Source organism: Drosophila guanche, unplaced genomic scaffold (genome assembly GCF_900245975.1).
Source record: "Drosophila guanche unplaced genomic scaffold, DGUA_6, whole genome shotgun sequence".
Lineage (NCBI taxonomy): Eukaryota > Metazoa > Arthropoda > Insecta > Diptera > Drosophilidae > Drosophila > Drosophila guanche.
In genome coordinates, this window is record NW_022995743.1 from 2924162 (window position 1) to 2946080 (window position 21919).

The 21919-nt window shown below is 40.6% G+C and overlaps 5 protein-coding genes across 10 annotated transcripts; 3 read left to right on the forward strand and 2 right to left on the reverse strand.

Annotated features, from left to right (window-relative positions):
- Positions 1-262: 262 nt before the first annotated feature.
- On the reverse strand, positions 263-1628 carry LOC117591743 (methyltransferase-like protein 9). Its single transcript, XM_034285057.1, has 3 exons — positions 1439-1628; positions 1086-1367; positions 263-1026 (listed from the first exon to the last, which is right to left on the reverse strand). Exons 1-3 carry the CDS (start codon positions 1529-1531, stop codon positions 475-477), a joined length of 927 nt encoding a protein of 308 aa, XP_034140948.1. The 5' UTR covers positions 1532-1628; the 3' UTR covers positions 263-474.
- Positions 1629-2210: 582 nt separating this feature from the next.
- Positions 2211-7313, forward strand: LOC117592609 (histone-lysine N-methyltransferase 2C). Its single transcript, XM_034286496.1, has 9 exons — positions 2211-2802; positions 2876-2998; positions 3056-3225; positions 3286-3476; positions 3534-5497; positions 5569-5716; positions 5786-6081; positions 6144-6452; positions 6515-7313. The coding sequence occupies exons 1-9, from the start codon at positions 2211-2213 to the stop codon at positions 7165-7167; spliced, it is 4446 nt and encodes a 1481-aa protein (XP_034142387.1). The 3' UTR covers positions 7168-7313.
- Positions 7314-7472: 159 nt separating this feature from the next.
- Positions 7473-8980, forward strand: LOC117592620. Its single transcript, XM_034286526.1, has 7 exons — positions 7473-7636; positions 7702-7759; positions 7818-7966; positions 8021-8093; positions 8152-8327; positions 8393-8726; positions 8785-8980. Exons 1-7 carry the CDS (start codon positions 7498-7500, stop codon positions 8876-8878), a joined length of 1023 nt encoding a protein of 340 aa, XP_034142417.1. The 5' UTR covers positions 7473-7497; the 3' UTR covers positions 8879-8980.
- On the reverse strand, positions 8938-11054 carry LOC117592619 (nucleosome assembly protein 1-like 1). The gene is made up of 6 exons (XM_034286509.1): positions 10955-11054; positions 10308-10415; positions 9783-10251; positions 9574-9714; positions 9322-9510; positions 8938-9257 (listed from the first exon to the last, which is right to left on the reverse strand). The coding sequence occupies exons 2-6, from the start codon at positions 10394-10396 to the stop codon at positions 9027-9029; spliced, it is 1119 nt and encodes a 372-aa protein (XP_034142400.1). The 5' UTR covers positions 10397-10415; positions 10955-11054; the 3' UTR covers positions 8938-9026.
- A 1439-nt stretch (positions 11055-12493) lies between these two features.
- On the forward strand, positions 12494-21840 carry LOC117582765 (solute carrier family 12 member 6). 6 transcript variants are annotated; one of them, XM_034270733.1, is made up of 22 exons: positions 12494-12646; positions 13786-13917; positions 15793-15984; positions 16186-16319; positions 16377-16459; positions 16524-16626; positions 16711-16816; positions 16880-17009; positions 17067-17185; positions 17250-17468; positions 17521-17677; positions 17740-17999; positions 18058-18310; positions 18370-18732; positions 18796-18982; positions 19040-19255; positions 19318-19425; positions 19786-19839; positions 20778-20870; positions 21195-21328; positions 21389-21528; positions 21592-21840. In XM_034270733.1, exons 2-22 carry the CDS (start codon positions 13806-13808, stop codon positions 21681-21683), a joined length of 3255 nt encoding a protein of 1084 aa, XP_034126624.1. In that variant the 5' UTR covers positions 12494-12646; positions 13786-13805; the 3' UTR covers positions 21684-21840. The 6 variants fall into 6 exon arrangements, with proteins under 6 accessions (XP_034126624.1, XP_034126640.1, XP_034126657.1 ...); XM_034270741.1 differs by lacking the exons at positions 12494-12646; positions 13786-13917 and adding exons at positions 14569-14812; positions 15478-15635; XM_034270749.1 differs by lacking the exon at positions 19786-19839 and having other exon boundaries at positions 12495-12646.
- Positions 21841-21919: the final 79 nt, after the last annotated feature.

The window sequence follows — 21919 nt, forward strand, 5'->3', positions numbered from 1 at the left end:
TTAGATTGGACTGGACTGGACTCTTTTAAAGAGCTTTTCTTATAAATAAGCTAAGCAATAAGGGGTTTCAAAATTGAACTTTTTATGTTATATTAAATATTTATTTTAAAGAACCCAAACCTGTTAGATTCCAAAAAAATTGTATCTTGTTATGTTTGAATATATTAAACATCATTAAACTGTTGAAATGTTTCCTTTTAGTGATTCACGCATTCACCATTATAGTCCCATTTTAGCAATAATTTGAACCAATTTTTGTAAATTACATTTTTGGTAATTTATTACAGAAGTATAATTTGATACCTATTTGATAGCCTATAAATGTATTAAGTATAAATGCTTAGCGTAGCAACGTGGCCTTTAACTTATTTTATAAAGAATTAGGAATCAAAGCTTCATTTTTCGTACTGTACTCGCGGCCGTACTTCGCGTTTAACTGGAGATTAAAGAGTTTTTTGGAGACCTATATATGGTCTAGGTCTTAGAGGTCTTTTTCGATATAACAACAATTAGATCAATGAGCCAATAAAATGACTGATGCAGGTCTCCTTCGCACAGATATGGTGCTTTCGTCCAGGACTCTACATTGAAACCACAGTTTTCCAACAGCTCCATAAACTTGGTGGCCTCTTCCTCGAAAGAAGCCTGGCGTCCGTTGTTGCTGCTTTCTAGTAAAGGACGAATTGGCAAATGCGAAGTATTGGTCTCAACATAATGCATATATGGAAGCACTAGGGCTATGACAGCTCGACCCCCAGGAGCGAGTGTACTGCGAATGTCCTCCAAAAGTTTGAATGGGTCAAAACATCTATCTAGTACGTTCAGGCATAGTATCAGCTCCATGTTTTGCAAGCCTCCGATCTCGGTAATCACATTAAAATTAAGTTTCTTCAGTCTATCTCGCATTGTCCAACTAGCTTCAGTCGCAAAAACTCTAAGGTCGGCATTTCCACTTAGTTCGGCCACAGTGTTTGCCACTCGTAATGATATTTCGCCGTCGCCGGCACCGATATCCAACAGCGTAACCTGAAATGGGATGCTCGTTAAGTTTTGTTTGCTCGACAACATAAAGGTGCGACTTGTACCGGCTCCGATGATGCGGAAAAGCCCCCTGCTACAAGCAACTTATTGAATTGATCTTCTGACAGAATAAACATTGAGCCACGCTTTAGAAAACCATTGATATCCGTTTGAGTCATGAAAAACTGCAGAATTGAACGGGCTAGCGCGTGCCATAAATGCATCCATATGTTGGCCGACAGTAATTTGGTGCGTTCCAGCCAGTGTACTGTGGTGGTGTCCGGTTGCTCGAGGGGCACAAATTTCGACTGAAACCTCGGAGGTAGTGAGTGCGCCAATGAGTACCACTAGAGTGTGGAAGCAATAAACATTAGGGAGGTTCATACATAAGAATCATAAAACTCAGTCCACAACATACCCTTCGAGTGTCTATGTTGTCCAAGGAGTTGTCATTGTGGAATTTAGCATGAATGACTCGGGCTAGTGTACCTCGAGGACGATAAATGGCCATCTTAAAACCCTATTTACATGTTCTTGTCTACTTAAATTTGGGTTTTGTCTTGTTTTTTTCGTATATTTATCTTATCACAATTACTTCTTTTATCGATAACATATACCGCCTATGCTAAATACCTACTCATTTTAAAAATATACCGATGTGTGTCCATTATCTGAAACTATATTCAGCGATTTTGCTATTCTGTTCAACATTACTAGCAAACTTAAACTCTCTGCCCTGAAACTACTATTGAATACGATTAATGAATACATTTTTCACTTGAATGGCTAGTTTTCAGAACTTTTTTTTTGGGATTTTTACAAAATAAGGTTCAAACTAAAAAGATACAAACTACAAATTCCGACCATGAACAAAAAGTAACACTTAACCCATAGAAGACCACTTGGGTACCCACGAAAATGATGAAACTCGAAGAATTTTCGGTCAGTTCAAGTGAAGTAAAAGGTATGGTGATCATTTTTGTTGAATAAAAAGGTCTACATGGAAGCTGTACAAAAATTAATATTTTCCGCGACTTTATTCAAGTGGTTCACCTGTTTTGATGGACGTCTTTCAATGGGGTGTTAAATGGGTTAAGGTGAACCTATTCAGTTCACAAATGTATACAAAATAAAAAAAGCGGCGAATTTATGTTTTCTTTTACATAAAGCGCAAGGAATTAATTAAATAAATGAATACAAGTGTGGTAGCAAACGTTGAAGAGAAGCCTGTGGTGGGCGATGAACTTCCTTACTCGCCCGAACAGTTCCCGGGAAAGGTGTGCTGTTTATGCAATCTCGGTGAAAGAAGTGCCTTGGGCCAGGGGGCGATTCTGCAACTAAAGGCTCCAGCGGACATTAAAGATGAATATCCACCTGATCGGCTCACAGAAGATGGGAGTCGGCCGTATTATGGCTCCAAACAGGAGGCCACTGGCGCGGCCGAGAGCAACTATGAGTTGGACAAAATTGGCCAAGCGGAGATAGTGCATCCTTCACAGTTCCTCGATGAGGGCTTCGTTTATGTGCACCGAATGTGTGCTATGTGGTCATTGCGCAAAACAAAGATGACCGATTTGGATGCTGCCTACTTTGTGAACAATATTGGCGGATTCTTAGAACAGAAATGCAACTTCTGCGGCCGATATGGAGCCTCCATCAATTGCAAGATGATTTGCCGCCAAGTTCATCACTGGCCGTGTGCCGCTGCCGCCGGATGTCTGCTGATATTGGAGAGCTTTACAGTATTTTGCACAGAGCATTTGAGCCAAGTGCCTTTGATATGTAAGACTTATACAACTCTTATACATCCATTGACTTGTTAACTATAAATTTGTCCCATTTGTTGCGTTTGCAGGTAGTGACAATAACGTTGAGTGTCTATCCTGTTCTTCGCTGGGGGATCTATCGAAGCTGATTATGTGTAGCACTTGTGGAGACCATTTCCATTCCACCTGCATTGGTTTAGCCAATATGCCAGGTAATGGTCTTCCCGATTCTGTTCCGATTTCGCAGTTAACTTCATCATTCTTTGCAGATACCCGTTCTGGATGGAACTGCGCTCGCTGTACCAAGTGCCAAATTTGTCGACAGCAAGATTCAAATGATTTGAAATACGTCAAGTGTGAGCAGTGTCAAAAGATCTATCACGCCTCTTGCTTTAGGCCCGTAATCTCAGCAATTCCAAAATATGGATGGAAATGCAATGTAAGTAGGAAGTTCGGCAGATCTTCATACTACATATTTACGTTTCATCTAATATTTCAGCGCTGTCGCGTCTGCACAGACTGTGGATCTAGGACTCCAGGTGGTGGTAGCTCCTCTCGATGGCATAGCCACTACACCATATGCGACTCTTGTTATCAACAGCGAAATAAAGGATTTTCCTGCCCGATTTGCCAGAAGGCATACAGGGCAGCATCCCACAAGGAAATGGTTAAATGTAGCTGGTGCCACAAGTATGTTAAAGCATTTATTTAGGCCCTCCCTACATTTATTAATGCATTCATTTCCAGATTTGTACACAGTACATGTGACGAGGAAGCAGACCTTACGGCCTATCACAAGAAGAAGGAACAGAATCCGGACTATGATTATGTCTGTCCGAACTGCAAGTTGAATTCTTCTGGTCCTGCCCAGCCTCATCAGTTGATTGACTCTATCGTGTTGACTGCCATGGACTCGTCCGCTGATCAGCTGAGCGTAAAGGACTTGGATCTTGTTGATCCCTTGGAGGGCAAACCCATTGCGGATGTGTCCACTGAGGATGTGCAGAAGATGCCGCCCACTGGTAAAAAGAAAATGTGCCTGACAAACGTACGCGGAAAGAGTGGAAAATTCGTACTTCAGCGCATGGGCGTGCTCTCGCAGATAAACAAAAAACGCAGCACTCGTGGCAAGGGACGGACGATTGTGCTGCCAAATCTTTCAAGCGATCGGTATGTTAATCGTAACGTAGATGCGGACCTAACCAGCGACAAGAAGATGGTGCTGTGCTCCACCCGAGATAAGTATACGCTGAATCAGGATATTTGCGTCATGTGCGGCTCACTGGGCATTGAAAGTGACGCGGTAATGATCACCTGCGCCCAGTGCGGTCAATGCTATCATTCGTATTGTGCCAGTGTCAAGCCCTCCAAGGGAATTCTACAAAAGGGTTGGCGCTGCCTAGACTGCACGGTATGCGAGGGATGTGGCAAGAAAAACGACGAAGCGCGGCTGCTGCTCTGCGATGAATGTGACATTTCGTACCACATTTACTGTGTCAATCCCCCGCTGGAGACTGTGCCCTCTGGCAACTGGAAATGCTCCTTCTGTACGCTGTGCCAAAAGTGCGGCCTAAACCCCACGGAAAAGAGTGATTATGGCGACTCCAACATGCCCGAGTGCCCGCCTTGTACCAGTCAGTCCGCTTGCTCAGTGTGTCGTAGTTCTTATAGCACCGGGGAAATGATAATTCAATGTGAAAACTGCGATCTGTGGTCGCACTTCTTGTGCGACTCCATAAACGCTCAGCTCAACATGGAGCACTATGACAAGAATGTCTACAAGTGCCTAAAGTGTCGTTGCTCTGGAAAGATGCCGCAGTCACTGACCGACGGGAAACCCGGCAGCTCCACCCAGACACAGTCCAATAAAGCATCGGCCCAACAAGGCAGTGGAGGAGATGGAAAGAATGCCAGTGGCTCGGATCAAAGCCAAATGACTTTGCCGAGCGATCTAATCGAGACCACTCCAGAGGCAATACATTGGATTGACGGTGTGTGCCTGAGTGAGAATGGATTAACCATGATTAAGTCCCTGTCCACTGAGATCAAGCGGAAGCGGAAAATGCGACAAACAATTGGCAATGGCAAAGACGCGCTGGCTGATGCTGCGGCAGCTGAGGAGGTTCAAAGCGAGAAGTACAAAGACGGCATGGTCTGGGATGGCACAGAGAATCCCATACCCGAGGGCTTCACCATTACTACAAACGACGAGGGCGTGCATATTTTGCGCAAGAAACGGCAGCGAAACTTGCAGAAGCTGGGCATTGGTGGGTTCTCGGTGCGCAATCGAGCTCTCAAAAAGGACAATGAGGATACGCCAGCGGCCGATCAGCTGAATGCCATTATGGTTATGGACAAAAAGAAGAAAATTATACGCAAGAAGCAGAAAAATAAGCTCATCGAAGCGTATCCACCGTACTTGCAAGAGGCCTTCTTCGGCAAGCCGCTATTGGAACCGGGCGAGCTGGTGCTTGGCGAATCAGACTCCTCCGATGAAATAGATGCCTCAATGAAAATGTATTTTACGCATGTCGAGGGCAAGAGCCCTGATCAGGATGCTGCACTGGCCACCAAGAGTCCCGCCAAGTCGCTGAAGAAGGTGAAAGCTGAGAAGAATCAGCCTGAAAATAAAACTTCTTTGACAGAGCAAATATCAATTGGATCCGGACTACAGCCGAAAACAGCGAATGGATTGACCGCAAACGTTTTTGGTAAATACAAAAATTACAGGTGTTATTTCAGTTTAAATAAATAAATAAATTAAATAATGTTCCACTTGCAGACCCCTCACAATCTGAACTATCGAATACTGTGCTGGCCAACAGGAATCCTTTGGATTCTTTGGCCTCGCCAAACATTTCAGAGCTGGACGGCATGAATACGTCTGTGAACTCGGTGACATCATCGGAAAATACGGAAAAGTCAATGCGGTAAGTGGATAATTCAGATTTCAAATTATGGTGATGTTAAATCTCTTCTATTTCCTTTCATTTTTACAGCGAATCACCTGTTGTCTTGGTCGACAACTACGTAGTGCCTCAACAAATTGTGCCCGAACAGAAGTTCCACAATCAGATATATTTGCCAGGGAATGTTGTTACTAATCCCCCACAGCAGCTGCACTATCACCCGCAGCCGAATAATGCGAATAAGCAGAAAATGCAAAGCATGATGGGTCAAGTGTGTTTGAAGCCCGAAAAGAGAGTCGAGGAAGAGCCCAAGCCAGTGGAGCCCGTCACGGAAAGTTTGAATGCGGGCACACAAAAGACCGCTGAGAAAATGCGCAAGGACGAGGGTAAACCTAATCATTGTACACCTTATTTGTTTATATCTATAGCATCGTATTTCATGTTGTAGATCTTGGTCTAATGGCAACCATTTCGGCTGTACTGTATGCCAATACTGAGCATCCGAATCTCAAGGATTTGTTTCCGAACTGGAATGATCGCTGTAAGCAGATTCTAAAGAGATGGCGCTCCTTGTGCAACGAAAAGAAGGCTCCGTTCTTGCAAAAAGCCAAGGATAATCGCTCGGCCTTGAGGCAGAGACGCGAGCAGAACAAGATCCCTCTGCCTGCAAAGCCCCAGAAGCAAGAAGAAATTGGACGACAATGGAAGCATCAAACTAAATTGAAGGAGGAGCAACCCAATATGTTTGTCAATTATAGTAAGTCCAGTAATCGAAAGTACAACACAAATAATACAACTGAATCTCCTTTCTGCTCTCAGATGGCAATCAATACGACTCGTCGTGCTATGTGGGTGGCCCACAGCCGGCCGCAATTAATCCACATCTTGCGTCCCCAAGTTTAAATGAAACTCTCGTAGTCAAGGCGCCGATGCAAAGAGCAATTGTTCATGCATCAGCAGCAGCAGCAACATCAAGCACTGTGAAAATGTCCATAGTAGACAATCGATTGGAGTTGAATTCAGTTTATGGAACCGAGCCAATTGGCGACAAAAAGCTAAGGAATCTATTGCAGAAAAATAGCACAGAACCCATGCTAATGGGATCGAACTCTGAACTATTTCTACAAAATGATGTGCTGCGGATGGGTATGATGTCTAATACGCCGCTAACACAGAACAATCCCATGATGAGTGTGAGTGGAAAAGCACCGCCAACGGATGGCAGAAGCCTGGAGCAAGATGTAAAGATGAACGAGGCACAGGAGGGAGCAGCTTCTGCTGTCGAGCTGGAAAATGTTGGATTCGGTGACCTTTTGGGAGGGCTGGGTGAAGGTGACGATGACGACTTACTGAAGTCGCTAACCTCTGAAATTGGCGATGACTTTAACATTCTTGAGTATGCGGACCCCGAACTAGACGTCAACGTACTGAACACCTTAGACTTTGACGACAATGAAAAATGTTCTACATAGGTGAATATTAATGTGTATAAATATGAGAATGAGAGTAGCCGACACAAATTGAGACGCAAGATATAAAAGATATATTGTTGGTGGTAATGTTACTTATATATCATGTTTTTCTGCAAATTTTTAAATAAAACCGCTTACAAAATAAACCAAAACACATTTCAGTTCAGTTTGTGGTTCTGTAGTGTGTGCTCGAGTCAGCTGGAACTAAAAAACCGGAATCGGAACTGGAACTGGTCATTGATCTCTCACAAATACTTATGCGAGCAAGAGATTCGTACTAATATTACGTTGATGTTTTCTGTTTAATTTTGCTATGAAAAATAGTTGATAATGCTGACACATAATCGATTTCTAAGTTTAAAAGTATTTATTTTACTACTACTAGTTTATAAGACTCATTCTAAGCTGAACCTTAAATATGGAATTTTGAGGCGAGCTCCAAATCTTGCTGCTAGAAATGAAACCATCTGTGCGTAGCATCATCGGCATTCAATGAAAGTTATTTTCTAAAAATCAGAGTACTTTCTATTTAAGCTTTCCGTCCACGAACCAAATATGATGTACAAAAAACAATGCGTCTTATGTTCTATAAGTAAGTGTCTAATTCAGCAGACATGCAACAAATAATTATACATATTTTTGTATTAAAGAAACAACACAAAAACCTTAGAGGCATCCGCTTTCGACGAAGACTATTTGCAAAGAGGTTCTGGCTGCTCCCCCTCGGATAAATTTGCTATTGTGCTGCATGGCTGGATCCAAAGTTGTGCTGATGAGTGGTCGCTGGCGCTCATCGATCGTAAGCAGATAGTAATCAATCAAAAACCTTGCTGTATCACATATCAATTTTCAGGGTTGAGCTATTATCGTGGAGGCTGCGTGATATGTATTGATTACAGTTTAATTGCAAGCACATCGTATATGCGGTAGGTGTGAACTCTCTGGTAAAACCTTATGCTACATCTACATCCTTTCCCCACACAGATTGTATACAAATTTCGAAAACATTACTGGTGCCATTGTCACCATCATTCTGACTCTCATTAAAAATGGATTCGATGTGAAACGTGGCTACATGTTTGGATTTAGCTTTGGCGGACAACTTGTTTCGGCTGTGGGCCGCTCACTAGCACCACAACATATGATCCAAAGCATAGATAGTAAATTTATTGTGATGCATTTCCTTTCACAGCATCGACTGATAAATTCATCTTTCATTTGTTAGCGTGCGACATGGCAGGGCCCGGATTTGATCCGATTGCAGTGGATCACTCGAAAGCTGGCAAGCATGTGCAATGTTTCCATTCGAGCCGTGATAAAGGAACCTTTGTGTACTCTTGCCACAGAAATATAATGCTGGGTAGCTGTGGCCTGGCGCAACCATCAGTAGCCAGTCAACTGCATCTTGGGAGCCATGGACTGTGCGTTGACATCTACATTAATGCTTTTGACTATCCATTTTATGCGCTGAACACGACGCCATCCGAGTGCATAGCCTTCCAAAAGGTAGCCAAAATACCAGCAGACTATACGGTCGGATATGAAGAGAACTTTGACAAGTAAGTTTGAGTGAATTCTTCTTGCAAATTTACTCACATGTCTCGTTTCTATTTCCAGTCGAGTTACTGGGCAAATCTTTGTCCCCACTAGTCTACATTATCCCTACAACTTATCAAAAAAGGAGCTCAAGTTTTTGGCTGGAAAAAAGTAGTTCTGCTCGTTTAGTAGTTCACTTTCGTTTAGTTTAATTCACCAAAAATATATTTCAAATTAAATTTGAATTATGTATTTACATAATATCGGTAAACACTATTCCTGTTGATGAAACACCGCCATATTTGTTGTGGATGTAACTAAAACTACTGGTTGGGACAGTCATTGGGGGACTGTTTCTTGTTACCAGCATGCTTGTTGTGCCCCTTGGCTGGGGGAGCGGCATCATCGTCATCCTCCTCTTCTTCGTTTTCATCAAACTCCTCTTCGTCATCATCGTCCTCATCATCGACAATGTCACCAGTAAAGTAAAGCACCGCCTTTGGAATAATTCTGGCACGCAAAAAGTGACCAATTTCAAAATCGGTTGCTAAGATCTGCAAAGGAATCGCAAAAAAATTTATTAAATTCAGTTTAGAGTTGAACATAAGATCTGCTTACCTGCTGAGATTCATCATCAATTTCTTCCTTATCGGATGGAACCTCTGGTGGGTTGAAGAAATTGAAGAAGGAATCGGTTGGAACCTGCTTGACAATGGTGCGCACAGCGCCACGCTCCTTGTGCTTCTGCTTCTTCCTGATTGTCTTGACCGTTAGGTTCATTTTCTTCTCCCAGGTGATGTTGCATCCCTTTAAATTAAATTGATTAAATTAATTGTGCTGTCAGATAATGCCAAGATCAGCTTAACATACCGAGCACTTGTAAATTTCTGGTCCCTCGAAGGCGAACGGATCATCTGGGTCAACAGTGGACTTCAGAACATACTGCTTTGTAAGGACTGTGTTCGAAAAGTATTCATTCTTGTCGAAATGAAACTCCAATGTGTACGAGTGCTGCAGAAAAAGAGTTCAAAAGTTAACAATGCCCGAACAAAGGAAGGAAAGCGTAGATCTCTACATACCCCGTCATCGTATTTTATGGATATATCAGTTAGTTTGCGCATAGCTGGCTCATCGTGGGGCTGGACCATTTCCGAGAGAATAGCAGTATTACGGAAAACAGTAAGCCAAAATCCGGGAATGCCCTTTGCATCTTGAGGAATACTTTTGATAGCCTTCAGTGATTCGCTGAAGTGTTCTTCGGTCTCAGACTCTGTTTCTGGGTTCTCGGGCTCCGTCCAATTGGGCTTCTCCACATCGGGCTCCACTGTCCCGATGACAATATCCTTGCGCTTATCAAACATAGGCTGGTACTTGAGCTGATATTTCTGCTCTAGCTTGTAGACCTCCTCAAAGAATTCGGCCTCGATCTTCAGATGCTCCAACTGCAGATTCTTCAGCACTACAATTCTGTTTTGAATTGCAACTGGCATGGCTTTAACCATTTCTTGCAAATACTGGCGCCGCAAAACCGAATTCATGTAAGCCGGCCTGCAATTTCAAAACTTCAGACGTTTGCCTGCAGGCCTCAAGTGCGCATTACTTACATGGACTGGCAGTCGGAATTGACAGACTTCTCGTCATCGACCTCGTTACAGGACTCTGTCTCTACGTGTCCCTCTGGTGGAGCGTCCATTTTTGATAAATGCGGAATTCTTTAACAAACCAAATAGTATATTTAATAACTTTTCACCATTTGTATTTTCTTATTTAACACTTATTTAAGATGCCCAAGCATACACGCCCTACCACACACACATGTGCATCAACATGAGCATTGACGAAATTCGTTGCGAGTAAAGGAATCAAAAGATGAGTGCACATGTCAAAAGATACATGTCTTCACAGCTTGTTACATGCATATATATGCATAAGAACATACACACACAATACCTAAACATATAATACACATTTTTTCAGATAGATTTGATTAAAAGTAATACGCCATACCGATCGCCCTTACACAAATATGTGTGTGTCGGTATGTGCAAGCATACATATTCAATCCCCTCGCGTTATTAGAAAACACGTGTTAGCGCAAATTCACGACCCAGGCGACCATCATATAATTCGTTCATGTTTCTTAGACAATCTTAAATCTAATTTAATTGTGCGAGTTAAGCTTACCACGCGCATAATTTCTCAATTAAATACATTTTAAATAAACACTAATAACATAAGAAATCGACCTTACCTTCAATTAGAACAAAATTCGCACAAAAAAATTCGACAGGCCCCGCAAACGACGCCGATGGAAAGAAATAGTGGTGGGAAATGTTCGATATATATACGGCCAGACCCTCAAAAATATACCATCTCATTTTAATAGTATACCGTAATCTTATTCGTCATAATCATATTACTCGATGTTGATGTTCTATTTGATATTACTAGCTTTAAAAGACTTTTAATACTGAAAAAATAATTTAATCCGATTGAAAAATCAATTTGGCTTATTATAAATACTCCTTTTTCTTTGATTGGATACCTTATGTCTATATATTTTACAAATTTGTACTTGAATATTTCATTTGTGGTCAAGGGATATTTTTTCGCTAGCTCAATCGATACTATCAGGGGTTTCCACTATCTGTGTTTGGCAAGCTCTGGAAAGAAAGTGTGACCGAAGAAATATGCCGGCTGACCATCAAAAATATACCGTACACAAATACATGTCTTGATATATCTGAATATACATATATTAGGTGGTGATAGTTTTTGAAATTGGCGAAGGGAATATTTGTGTGGGATAATCATCACATGATATTAATATGTTGCTACTTTTAGATGTATCACTTTGTTAAATGAAGAAAAGCTGCGATTTTTGACTCTCATCGATACTAGGGGATCGGTACGAAAAACGCGCGAAATCCAAAGAAAACCCAATCAACAGCTTTGTATCGAGACGATATGTATCCATGCTGCAAAAATATAGGCTCTCAGCTAACTAAGGCTAGCCAACTTATTTTCCAAACAACCAAATCGACTAAAATTATAAACTAGATCTCACTCACACTGCTTTCGTTTTAAATTATTGGTTTACAACTTCTATCCCGCCTTTAGCCTGAGGTGTAGTGGATACGGCCAAAAATAAATATTAAAATACTGGAATACCTAGCATGATGGTATTTTTTCCAACAGCTGATGTGTCTAATGATGATTGATATTCATCCAAATATCTGCCTAAATGCTTGTCATCAACTCCTACATCATAAACAAATGTAAAATGTATGTATACATACATGTATACATGTAAGTAAATATGAATGTAAAAATGCTCAAAACGCCGCAAACCCGCACATACATACATACATGTTTACAAACAGCAGTATTAAAGTTGTCTCTTTTTATCATAAAATTAAGCTCTAGATCTAATGTATTAGCATATGTTGGTAGCTACGTTTAAATATGAATGCCCATATTTATATACGTATGCATGTACATATTCTGTGTGTGTACATATGTAAGTATGTTAGCCACTTTTAACTGCTTTATAAATTTGGACAAGAAACCGTACATTTGTGCGTTCACAAAAGCTGAATAAAAATTATCAAAAATGGTATCATTGGAATTAGGGTGCTAATTTCCAAAATACAATCGGTACCATGCGTTCCTATGCGTTACATTTGATGTCAATTAAACTTTTCATTAATACAACAGCATTTCCCCCAACTCGCGATTCCAAATTATATACAGTAGAAAATCATTTTGTATTACTCATGCGCCTTTAATATGATAGTTTTATTTTATTCGTACAATTGAAAAGTTCACTAAACAATAAGGAGGAAAGGAGGAGAGGAGTAACAATAATAAATAAATAACAAGAAACGAAGCTAAAAGCCAAAGCAGAGTGCCGTCGATCCCCGATTACCAGGCGCCTTTTCAAGTAAATGGAAATAAGAATTTTGCTACGCGTAAACATTACATTTTTCCCGTATTATAATCGCATGAAATGTCTGTGCATATGTACATACATACGTTTGTACATACAATTGTTTGTTTTGGCCATTGTGAGATTTGTTTTAATTGTGCGACTGTTCCAATAAGCACTGTATCTGTTCCCCTACGATTTGATTGTTGTTAGATAATATGTACGTACGTACGTACATGCAGACCCGTATGTACATATGTCTGTACATATTATCCGAGGCATATTTTTACGTGCGGATACACATGTTCCTGCTGAAATGCACTCTTGCATGTATGTACATTCGTACGTACATACATATGTATGTATGTGTATGAAGATTCTATTGAACGATAATCTATTTAATGGTTTTGTATGCAAATATACAAAGTGTATACATACAAATCTACTTTTATGAATTGAGAACCGTTGCGCACACATTTACACACGCATAGTGAATAGCAGCTAGCCGAAATCACGGAGGAGAAATGATCATGATAAGCTTGGATGCAGATTTTGTGTGCACGCTTGTCCACACATCTGTATGTGTGAATGTACATAAGCGTGTGTGGGAATGATAATATGTAGATACATTTTTGTAGATATGCAAACAGTCGGTTTGTGTATCTGCATTACAGATAAATCACATGCATTTTAATGACAGCGAAAAATGAATTTTGGAATTTCTTTCTGCCCATGTTTCAGAATGTCACTGACTTGTGCCATGAAATAGGAAAACTCTTCTTGTAGACGAACAAATAAATGTGTTTTAAATTGCAGAACCAATTAATGTTTATTCTTTTCCATGAAATTTGGTCCCCGGGGGACATTAACCAAAGCAGTTATTATGCAAACGATTATGTAAGAGCTATTACCCCAAAAACCTTTCTACTAATGAGATTCCAGATGATTCCAAAATGAATAAAATCCCTCCCACTCGCACTATCATGTGACATCAGTAAGTTATAAAATTTGTGAAGTGATATAACAAAAACATGACTTAGGCGTGGCGTGACCCACTTGGGTTTCTAATGATAAGTCGATCCTAGTGACTAAGAAACTGCAGACCTGCATAGAGGTAGAAAGTTAGTTATTGACATTATTTTCTTCTTTTTCAGAGTGCCTTTGATTAACAAATATGCCAGATAGATTTCAAGTCACAAAAGCAGATGAAGACACGGTATTGGATTATCATCAAGATGAATCAGCAAGTGGAAAGCTTTTGGGAGATAGCCACGATGAAACACTAGGTGAGAATTCACATTACGTAAGTTATGGCGACATCAATTAAAATTTTGATGATCAGTTTTTGTGCTAATGGTGAAACTGTTCATACTAATGTTAGGGATGCTCGAGTAATTTGTGTATGTACTTATCTATTCAGGACATGCGCATCTTCTGACTAAAGTTAAAGGGGACTATAAAATATTTTTGTTGAAAGCAGTTGTAAATTTCACTGCTCTAGTGGTGACTACTGTACTGTCGTATAGAGCTTATGGGCTTGCATTTCAATCTCATTGTGTGCCCCAATTGTGAAAATCCAGAGTGCCCTGCTGACACATTTTCTCTCAGCTGTAAAGCAAGCTCCCGAGCACAGCCGAGGCAGCCCAGACAGCGCAGCTTTTGCCCTGGCATTTCCAGCGGATGCTGTGCCGCCCCGTGCGAGAGTGCTGGATTGTCCTGGCAAATGTGTGTGTGTGTGTGTGGGTTTGTGTGTCGTAGGCCGAGAAATGTTCACCTGCAACGACGGCTCTCTCAGGCTCTCTTTTCGCATCGCTCTCTCTCACTCTCTCTTTTGGCAGGCCAGGAGTGAGTGTGTATAGAAATTGTGTGTAGACAAAAGCTTTCGATTTCATCTCAATTGAATGCTCAGGGTCCTGGGCAACATAATTTTTATTCGGCCGAATACACAGTTTTCTTAGTTTTTCTATTAATCTGAACGAGGAGTAGCATACATTTGAGCGTTTTCGCTCGTCTAAAATAATTTTAGAAAGAATATTCTTTCAAATAAATCTAAAAAAACATGAAAAACCAGTTCTTTTTGAGCGCCTATAATATGTAACATACTTTTAACAATCGACGAAAATCCAACAATAATCAAATACACACACACACACACACACACACACAAACACATGAATAAGAGTGCGTTCAATTATTAAGTGTTTTTTGCAAACTGAAAAGACATAATCCAAAGGCCTGCCTGCGTTTTTCCATCCATTCGTATTCGTATGCGTATTCGAATGTTTCAAGTGCTGTCTGTTTGTTCGTTTCGTAACAGTTTGAAGAAATTTTAACAGCGATTGGGGTGCTCCGCCAGGACAGTGGCTACATTCCACAATAACGCCAATTCACTTGCGCTCAGCTAACTACGCACGAGGAGGGGCTGAAAAATCCTTGACCTAAATTAATCGGTTACATATTTTCTATCCGCGCGATGCCACTGTGTGAGCATCGAGCATCCTGCCCTCTATTCGCATAATGTCCGCACTTCACTTTGGAGCACCCGTGCTGTGGCCCTTTCCTTGTTTTGATCTCCGGCCTTTAATACTCTTATGAGTAGCTCTTCACATACTACGAGTACATATTTCTAAGTATGTATGAGTGAGTGAGAGCTCGCACAATCCCAAGTGATTGCAAATCAACCTATTTCAAAGGAGGAGAAAAAACTTACCTCTGGCCCGTGCCCGCACCAGCATCCGCACTGAATGGACCACGCCTTTTGATTATATAATACATATATGTATATGTATAATATATGTACAGATTTTGCAATGATATATGGCTACTTAATTCGAACTGCTTTCTAGTGTTACCTAATTTTAAGTGAAAAAGTGCAATCTAGAAGAAAACTTTAAACCCGAACATAACGTTAACATGCAAAATAACAGTGCAAAAGATGATTCGGATGAAATGGAAATAATATCATCCGAACACAATGGCACAGTACACGACACAAAAAATGAAGGTATGCTGATAATAACTGACTAAACCAGTAGCTAACTTTATAGAGCTTAAGAAGTGGGACAATCCCAAACTACATAAAGTTTCGATCAATCATTGAATGAACTTTGACGGGAGGCTTAAACCCTGTATTAATCCTTCTCTAATTAATGTATTTCCAGACTCAGGTGATATCCACAGGGCTGAAGAAAACCAGAAGTCTAATATCGACCCAAATCTCTATCTATACGATGATGATTTGGAGACCAGGCCCCATATATCAACATTCATTTCATCAATTGCCAATTATGAAAACACGATACCAGCGGCCACTGATCCCGATGCAAAGCCACCAGCACCATCGGCTCGAATGGGTATGTTGTACACAAATTAATTAACTTGCAAGTGCTCGTAAATGAATGGGAACCAAAGGGTTCCGCCAATGCCACAAAATAATCCAAAATAAATTATTAACTGAATCGTGGGAAATTCTCAACGCGTGTGCCTCGCTTCTGCAAGATCTAGTCGATGGATAAGCGACTTTTAAATTGATTTTGATGCCTTTGTTCTTGTAGGTACCCTAATTGGAGTGTTCTTGCCATGCATTCAAAATATCTTTGGAGTCATATTGTTCATTCGGTTAACATGGGTTGTCGGTACGGCTGGCGCAGTATGTGGATTTTTGATTGTTTTGACCTGCTGCTGTGTGGTAAGAGACATCGTCAGCATTACATTGTGCAGCTTCCATTAACACATTTATCCTTAGACAATGCTAACTGCGATCTCAATGTCAGCCATTGCAACAAATGGAGTAGTTCCGGCGGGAGGGAGTTACTTTATGATATCACGGTAAATGTGCAAAACCAAATGGGAGGACTTCCCAACTTAAATGTCTAATCATATTTGTGTGCAGATCCCTTGGACCTGAATTCGGTGGTGCGGTGGGGATGCTGTTTTATACGGGCACTACACTGGCAGCGGCGATGTACATTGTTGGTGCTGTTGAGATTGTATTGGTAAGTTATGCAAAACATATTAAATATTAGAATATGTTAATCTACAACACCCACACCATACCACACCCCTTCTATGATGCACAGACGTATATGGCACCTTGGGCATCGATCTTTGGGGACTTTACAAAGGATGCCGATGCCATGTACAACAACTTTCGAGTCTACGGCACAGTATTGCTCATATTTATGGGTAAGCTCACATCTAATCGAATGTGAATGGGCATAAATTAATTGTTGTCTCTCAATTCCCAAGGCTTAATTGTGTTCGTGGGCGTCAAGTTTGTCAATAAGTTCGCGACGGTGGCACTGGCCTGTGTAATACTTTCAATCATAGCAGTGTATGTCGGCATTTTTGACAATATTCATGGCAACGAAAAGCTATAGTAAGTGCATATAAAATAAACCTAGTGAGCATCAAATAATCTTTTACTTGTTTGCAGCATGTGTGTCCTTGGAAAGCGACTTCTCAAGGACATTCCCATTGACAATTGTACAAAGGATGACTCATTCATGCGCGATATATATTGCCCTAACAACAAGTGCGATGAATACTACCTAAGTAATGCAGATGCAATCCTCTGCTGGCAGAAACCTTTTCAAATCTCTCTTTAATTTCTTCATAGATAACAATGTGTCCAAAGTGAAGGGCATCAAGGGTCTTGCCAGCGGCGTTTTCTATGATAATATTTGGCCCTCGTTTTTGGAGAAAGGACAGTTTATATCTTATGGCCACGATTCGGTTGACATTGAGAACATTGGCAACGAGTCATACAATCAAATTATGGCCGATATAACCACCACTTTCACGCTGCTGATCGGCATCTTCTTTCCATCGGTCACAGGTATGTTTTGGTCTCAAATTTAATGTAAAACTTATCCAAATCTAATTGCCAGGCATCATGGCTGGCTCCAATCGATCGGGCGATCTGGCTGATGCCCAGAAAAGTATACCAATTGGAACGATATGTGCCATCCTGACAACCAGCACTGTCTACCTGTCCAGCGTCTTGTTCTTCGCCGGCACAGTGGACAATCTTTTGCTGCGCGACAAGTAAGCTGTCTATGGATGTACTTTGGATACAATTGATTAATTTCTTTGCTCGTTTTTCTTAGATTTGGACAATCGATCGGTGGCAAACTGGTCGTTGCAAACATCGCCTGGCCAAACCAATGGGTTATTTTGATTGGTTCGTTCCTGTCGACCCTCGGAGCTGGACTACAAAGTTTGACTGGCGCCCCACGCCTGCTGCAAGCCATCGCCAGAGATGAAATTATACCATTTTTGGCTCCTTTCGCCAAGTCCTCCAAGCGCGGAGAGCCCACCCGGGCTCTGCTGCTGACTATTGTCATTTGCCAGTGCGGCATACTCCTAGGTGAGCTCGAAGAGTCATCTTTTATTTATTTATAGCTAATATTCTTTTGCATCGAAAGGTAATGTGGATTTGCTGGCCCCGTTGCTATCCATGTTCTTCCTCATGTGCTACGGATTCGTAAATTTGGCTTGCGCCGTACAAACCTTACTGAGGACACCGAATTGGAGGCCACGCTTCAAGTTCTACCACTGGAGCTTGTCCCTGATCGGCCTGACGCTCTGCATATCAGTCATGATCATGACTTCCTGGTATTTTGCACTGATTGCAATGGGCATGGCCATCGTCATTTATAAATATATTGAGTACCGAGGGTAGGATAAATCAAACAAATTCTTATATTGCTGCATGTTTAGAACTTGTTTCGTTGCAGAGCTGAGAAGGAGTGGGGTGATGGCATTCGTGGAATGGCTCTCACTGCCGCAAGATTCTCGCTGCTTCGTCTGGAGGAAGGCCCACCGCATACGAAAAATTGGCGTCCGCAAATTTTGGTGTTGTCGAAGCTGAACGACAACCTCTTGCCAAAGTATAGAAAGATATTCTCCTTTGCTACTCAGCTGAAAGCTGGCAAAGGATTGACAATTTGTGTGTCTGTGCTAAAAGGCGATCACACAAAGATTGCTAACAAAGCCGTCGACGCAAAATCCACATTGCGCAAGTACATGACCGACGAGAAGGTAAAGGGATTCTGTGATATTCTGGTAGCCCAACAGATCGGAGAAGGTCTAAGTTCAGTGTAAGTTAAACTGTGGAGTTCCGATTGCTAGTGCCCAGCTTGAGCATATCAACTTTCTTGTAGCATCCAAACCATTGGCCTGGGGGGAATGAAGCCAAACACGGTCATCATTGGCTGGCCCTATAGCTGGAGGCAGGAGGGTCGCAACAGCTGGAGGACATTCATCCAAACAGTGCGAACAGTGGCCGCCTGCCACATGGCTCTGATGGTGCCAAAGGGAATCAATTTCTATCCAGAATCGAACCACAAAGTAGTAAAGAGAAATCCCTTTCCCTTGGCTTGCCGATTAATTGTATCCGCTTTTCAGATTGGTGGCAACATTGACATTTGGTGGATAGTCCACGACGGAGGGTTGCTCATGCTGCTGCCATTCTTGCTAAAACAACATCGCACATGGCGTAACTGCAAGCTACGCATCTTCACAGTTGCTCAAATCGAGGATAACTCGATTCAAATGAAGAAAGATCTAAAGACATTCCTGTACCACCTTCGAATTGAAGCCGATGTTGAAGTGGTTGAAATGGTAAAGCAAATAGATAGAGCTAGTTAATGCTCGATAAATACTATATCTTCATATTCTTACAGAATAACAGCGACATTTCTGCGTACACCTATGAGAGAACACTCATGATGGAACAGCGCAATCAGATGCTAAGAGCCTTAGGTTTAAATAAGAAAGAAAACTCCAAAGTGGTGAGTATTTGGTTTTGTTGTGTTGTCAATAAAAACAACAATCATCTGTCATTATGCTCATGTTATCTGTACGCAGATTATTTCAAGTCTTCATACTAACATGATCTATTTTTAGTTCAAATGATTCAAACTCATACTGCACATTAAGTTATTGATTTAATTAAATCTTTATTAGCATAATTTCTATACGAAAAATAAGTTATTTATTTACTTCAACTGTAGCGACAAAAAAAACAACCAACCGTAGTAACCGTTTCGGCTTTTGTTTCCCATCAATATATCGACTTGACTTCTCTTACCCCATATGAATATTGAGATCGAAATTAAAACTTTACACTTTGTATATTTGAAAATCAAAAGGTTCAGACTATAATGGATTTTAAGGAAACACCCAGTGATAATAAATTGTCTTTGGTAAAGAATATATACAGAATCAATATACATAAAGATACAAAAAACTCTTCATTAGCCCACAAAAAAAAAAATGAAAAAACATTCTGTATGTTTATCTATGTACATAAAAACATACATCCTATATGTATCTCATCAGATCATTACATTAAATGAGCATGTGTGATTCTCATTGACAAATCATCCTTTCATCTCATACATTTCTGTGTTGTACCAATAATTGTACATTATATATCTACTATGTGGCTAAAACAAATACCCATGGAACCCGTAAATCCCTTTCGACTCTCGACTGCTCATCCTGGGATATTGCATAATGAGTGTTTGCATCTACCCATGAGAAGGGATTGTCTAGGATTATGATTCATCAGCAAATCAACATGGCTGGGCTGGGCAGATCCTTTATATACTACATAAATACATACGAATATATAATATTATATTGAATGCCTTATGCTGCATAGCTCTAAGTTCCACTGTGCTCCCAATATGAGTTTCATTTTAATGTATTTACATTTACATAAAGAAATTTGGTTTGCTGCTCCAATGTTTGAACATTACCCCATTATACATATTATTGTACTCAAATGTGCTGCGGTTTGCTATAGTCATGTGTAATCATTTGGATAGCTTTATTTATACACCTATGGCACTTACTTGAGTGGTTTATCCAGCTTGGTATCCTCGAGCTTATACAATCTTGATATTTGTTGCACTTTAATCAATTATTTCGGCATGCGGATCCAAATGTAATACTCAAATGATCAGATTAGCTGAGCGTTTGCCATTGGGAATACCCAGATTGTATAACAGATAGTTCCTCCTTTGTTGTGTGAAACCCAAGAATACTCGTACTTTATTCCCCACCACCCCCGAAACGTATTGGCCTCTCTTCCACTTGATCAACCGTTTTTTCATATGCATCATGGTAACATTTCCAGGTTCAAACAATTGTAGACCACCATTATGACGCCACCAGAACGGCGTCGAAAGTTCGGTTTGCCGATCCAACTATAGAAGAAACACAGAATCACGTATGTACTCTATTTAAATTATTATTTTAGCATTACTTCCAGTCCTCCAGTCCCACAGTCCTTCAAAACATACAAGTTGAATGGGATCAACGAACTCGTAAAGCGTAAACCTCTAAAGACGTTTGTTTTTGGATCCAATCCATCTATTTCTACATCAATTTAGTTTTGATTTTGGTTGTATAAATATTTATTGGCTTTTTGATAATGATTTTACATAAACTTTTCTGTTTTTTGAAATCAACAGCACTTGTCATTCGTAGTTAGGATTCTTCATTTGTGTTATAATTTTGATAACATTTTTGGTTGTGTTCCTTCACTCTGCAGGAGTCTCATAACGATGAGAAACGTAACTCAGTTGATTCGGATGCTCCAGAGGAGACGGACGCACCCGAAACTACTTCTAGCAAGGATGAATCGACAGAGAAAGCCGACAGCAAATTCAAGTCCAATGTGAAACCGTAAGATACAACCTTCAACAGTTCGAGTCAGCAGAGGTTCAAACCTAAATACACTTTCAGGGACGAGTTTAATGTTCGTCGCATGCACACAGCAATAAAACTGAACGAGGTTATTGTGGAAAAGTCGCAGGATGCCCAGTTGGTCATAATGAATTTACCAGGACCACCTAGGGAAGTGCGAGCGGAGCGTGAAAGCAATTGTAAGCAGATCGATCTACCTGGAAAACAGAACATACCTTACTTATCTTGTCTCTATTTCTTAGATATGGAATTTCTGGAAGTATTAACAGAGGGCCTTGAGAAGGTGTTAATGGTTCGTGGAGGAGGCCGTGAGGTTATAACAATTTACTCTTAAGAGCATTAATCGCTCAGTTTTATAAGAGTTCGCAACACTAGACAAGTTTAAGAATCAATCAAATTTTTAAAAGAAGGTTATTAATTTGTTATATTCAATCATATGTCCAAATATTTTATTTTTACGTAAATAAAATATCAGAAAATTGTAACAATAATTAAACTGTGTTACGTTTTGTGTCAATTTGTATATTTGCTTGGAATGATGTTTAAAAAGTTAAAGGAAACATTCCAATC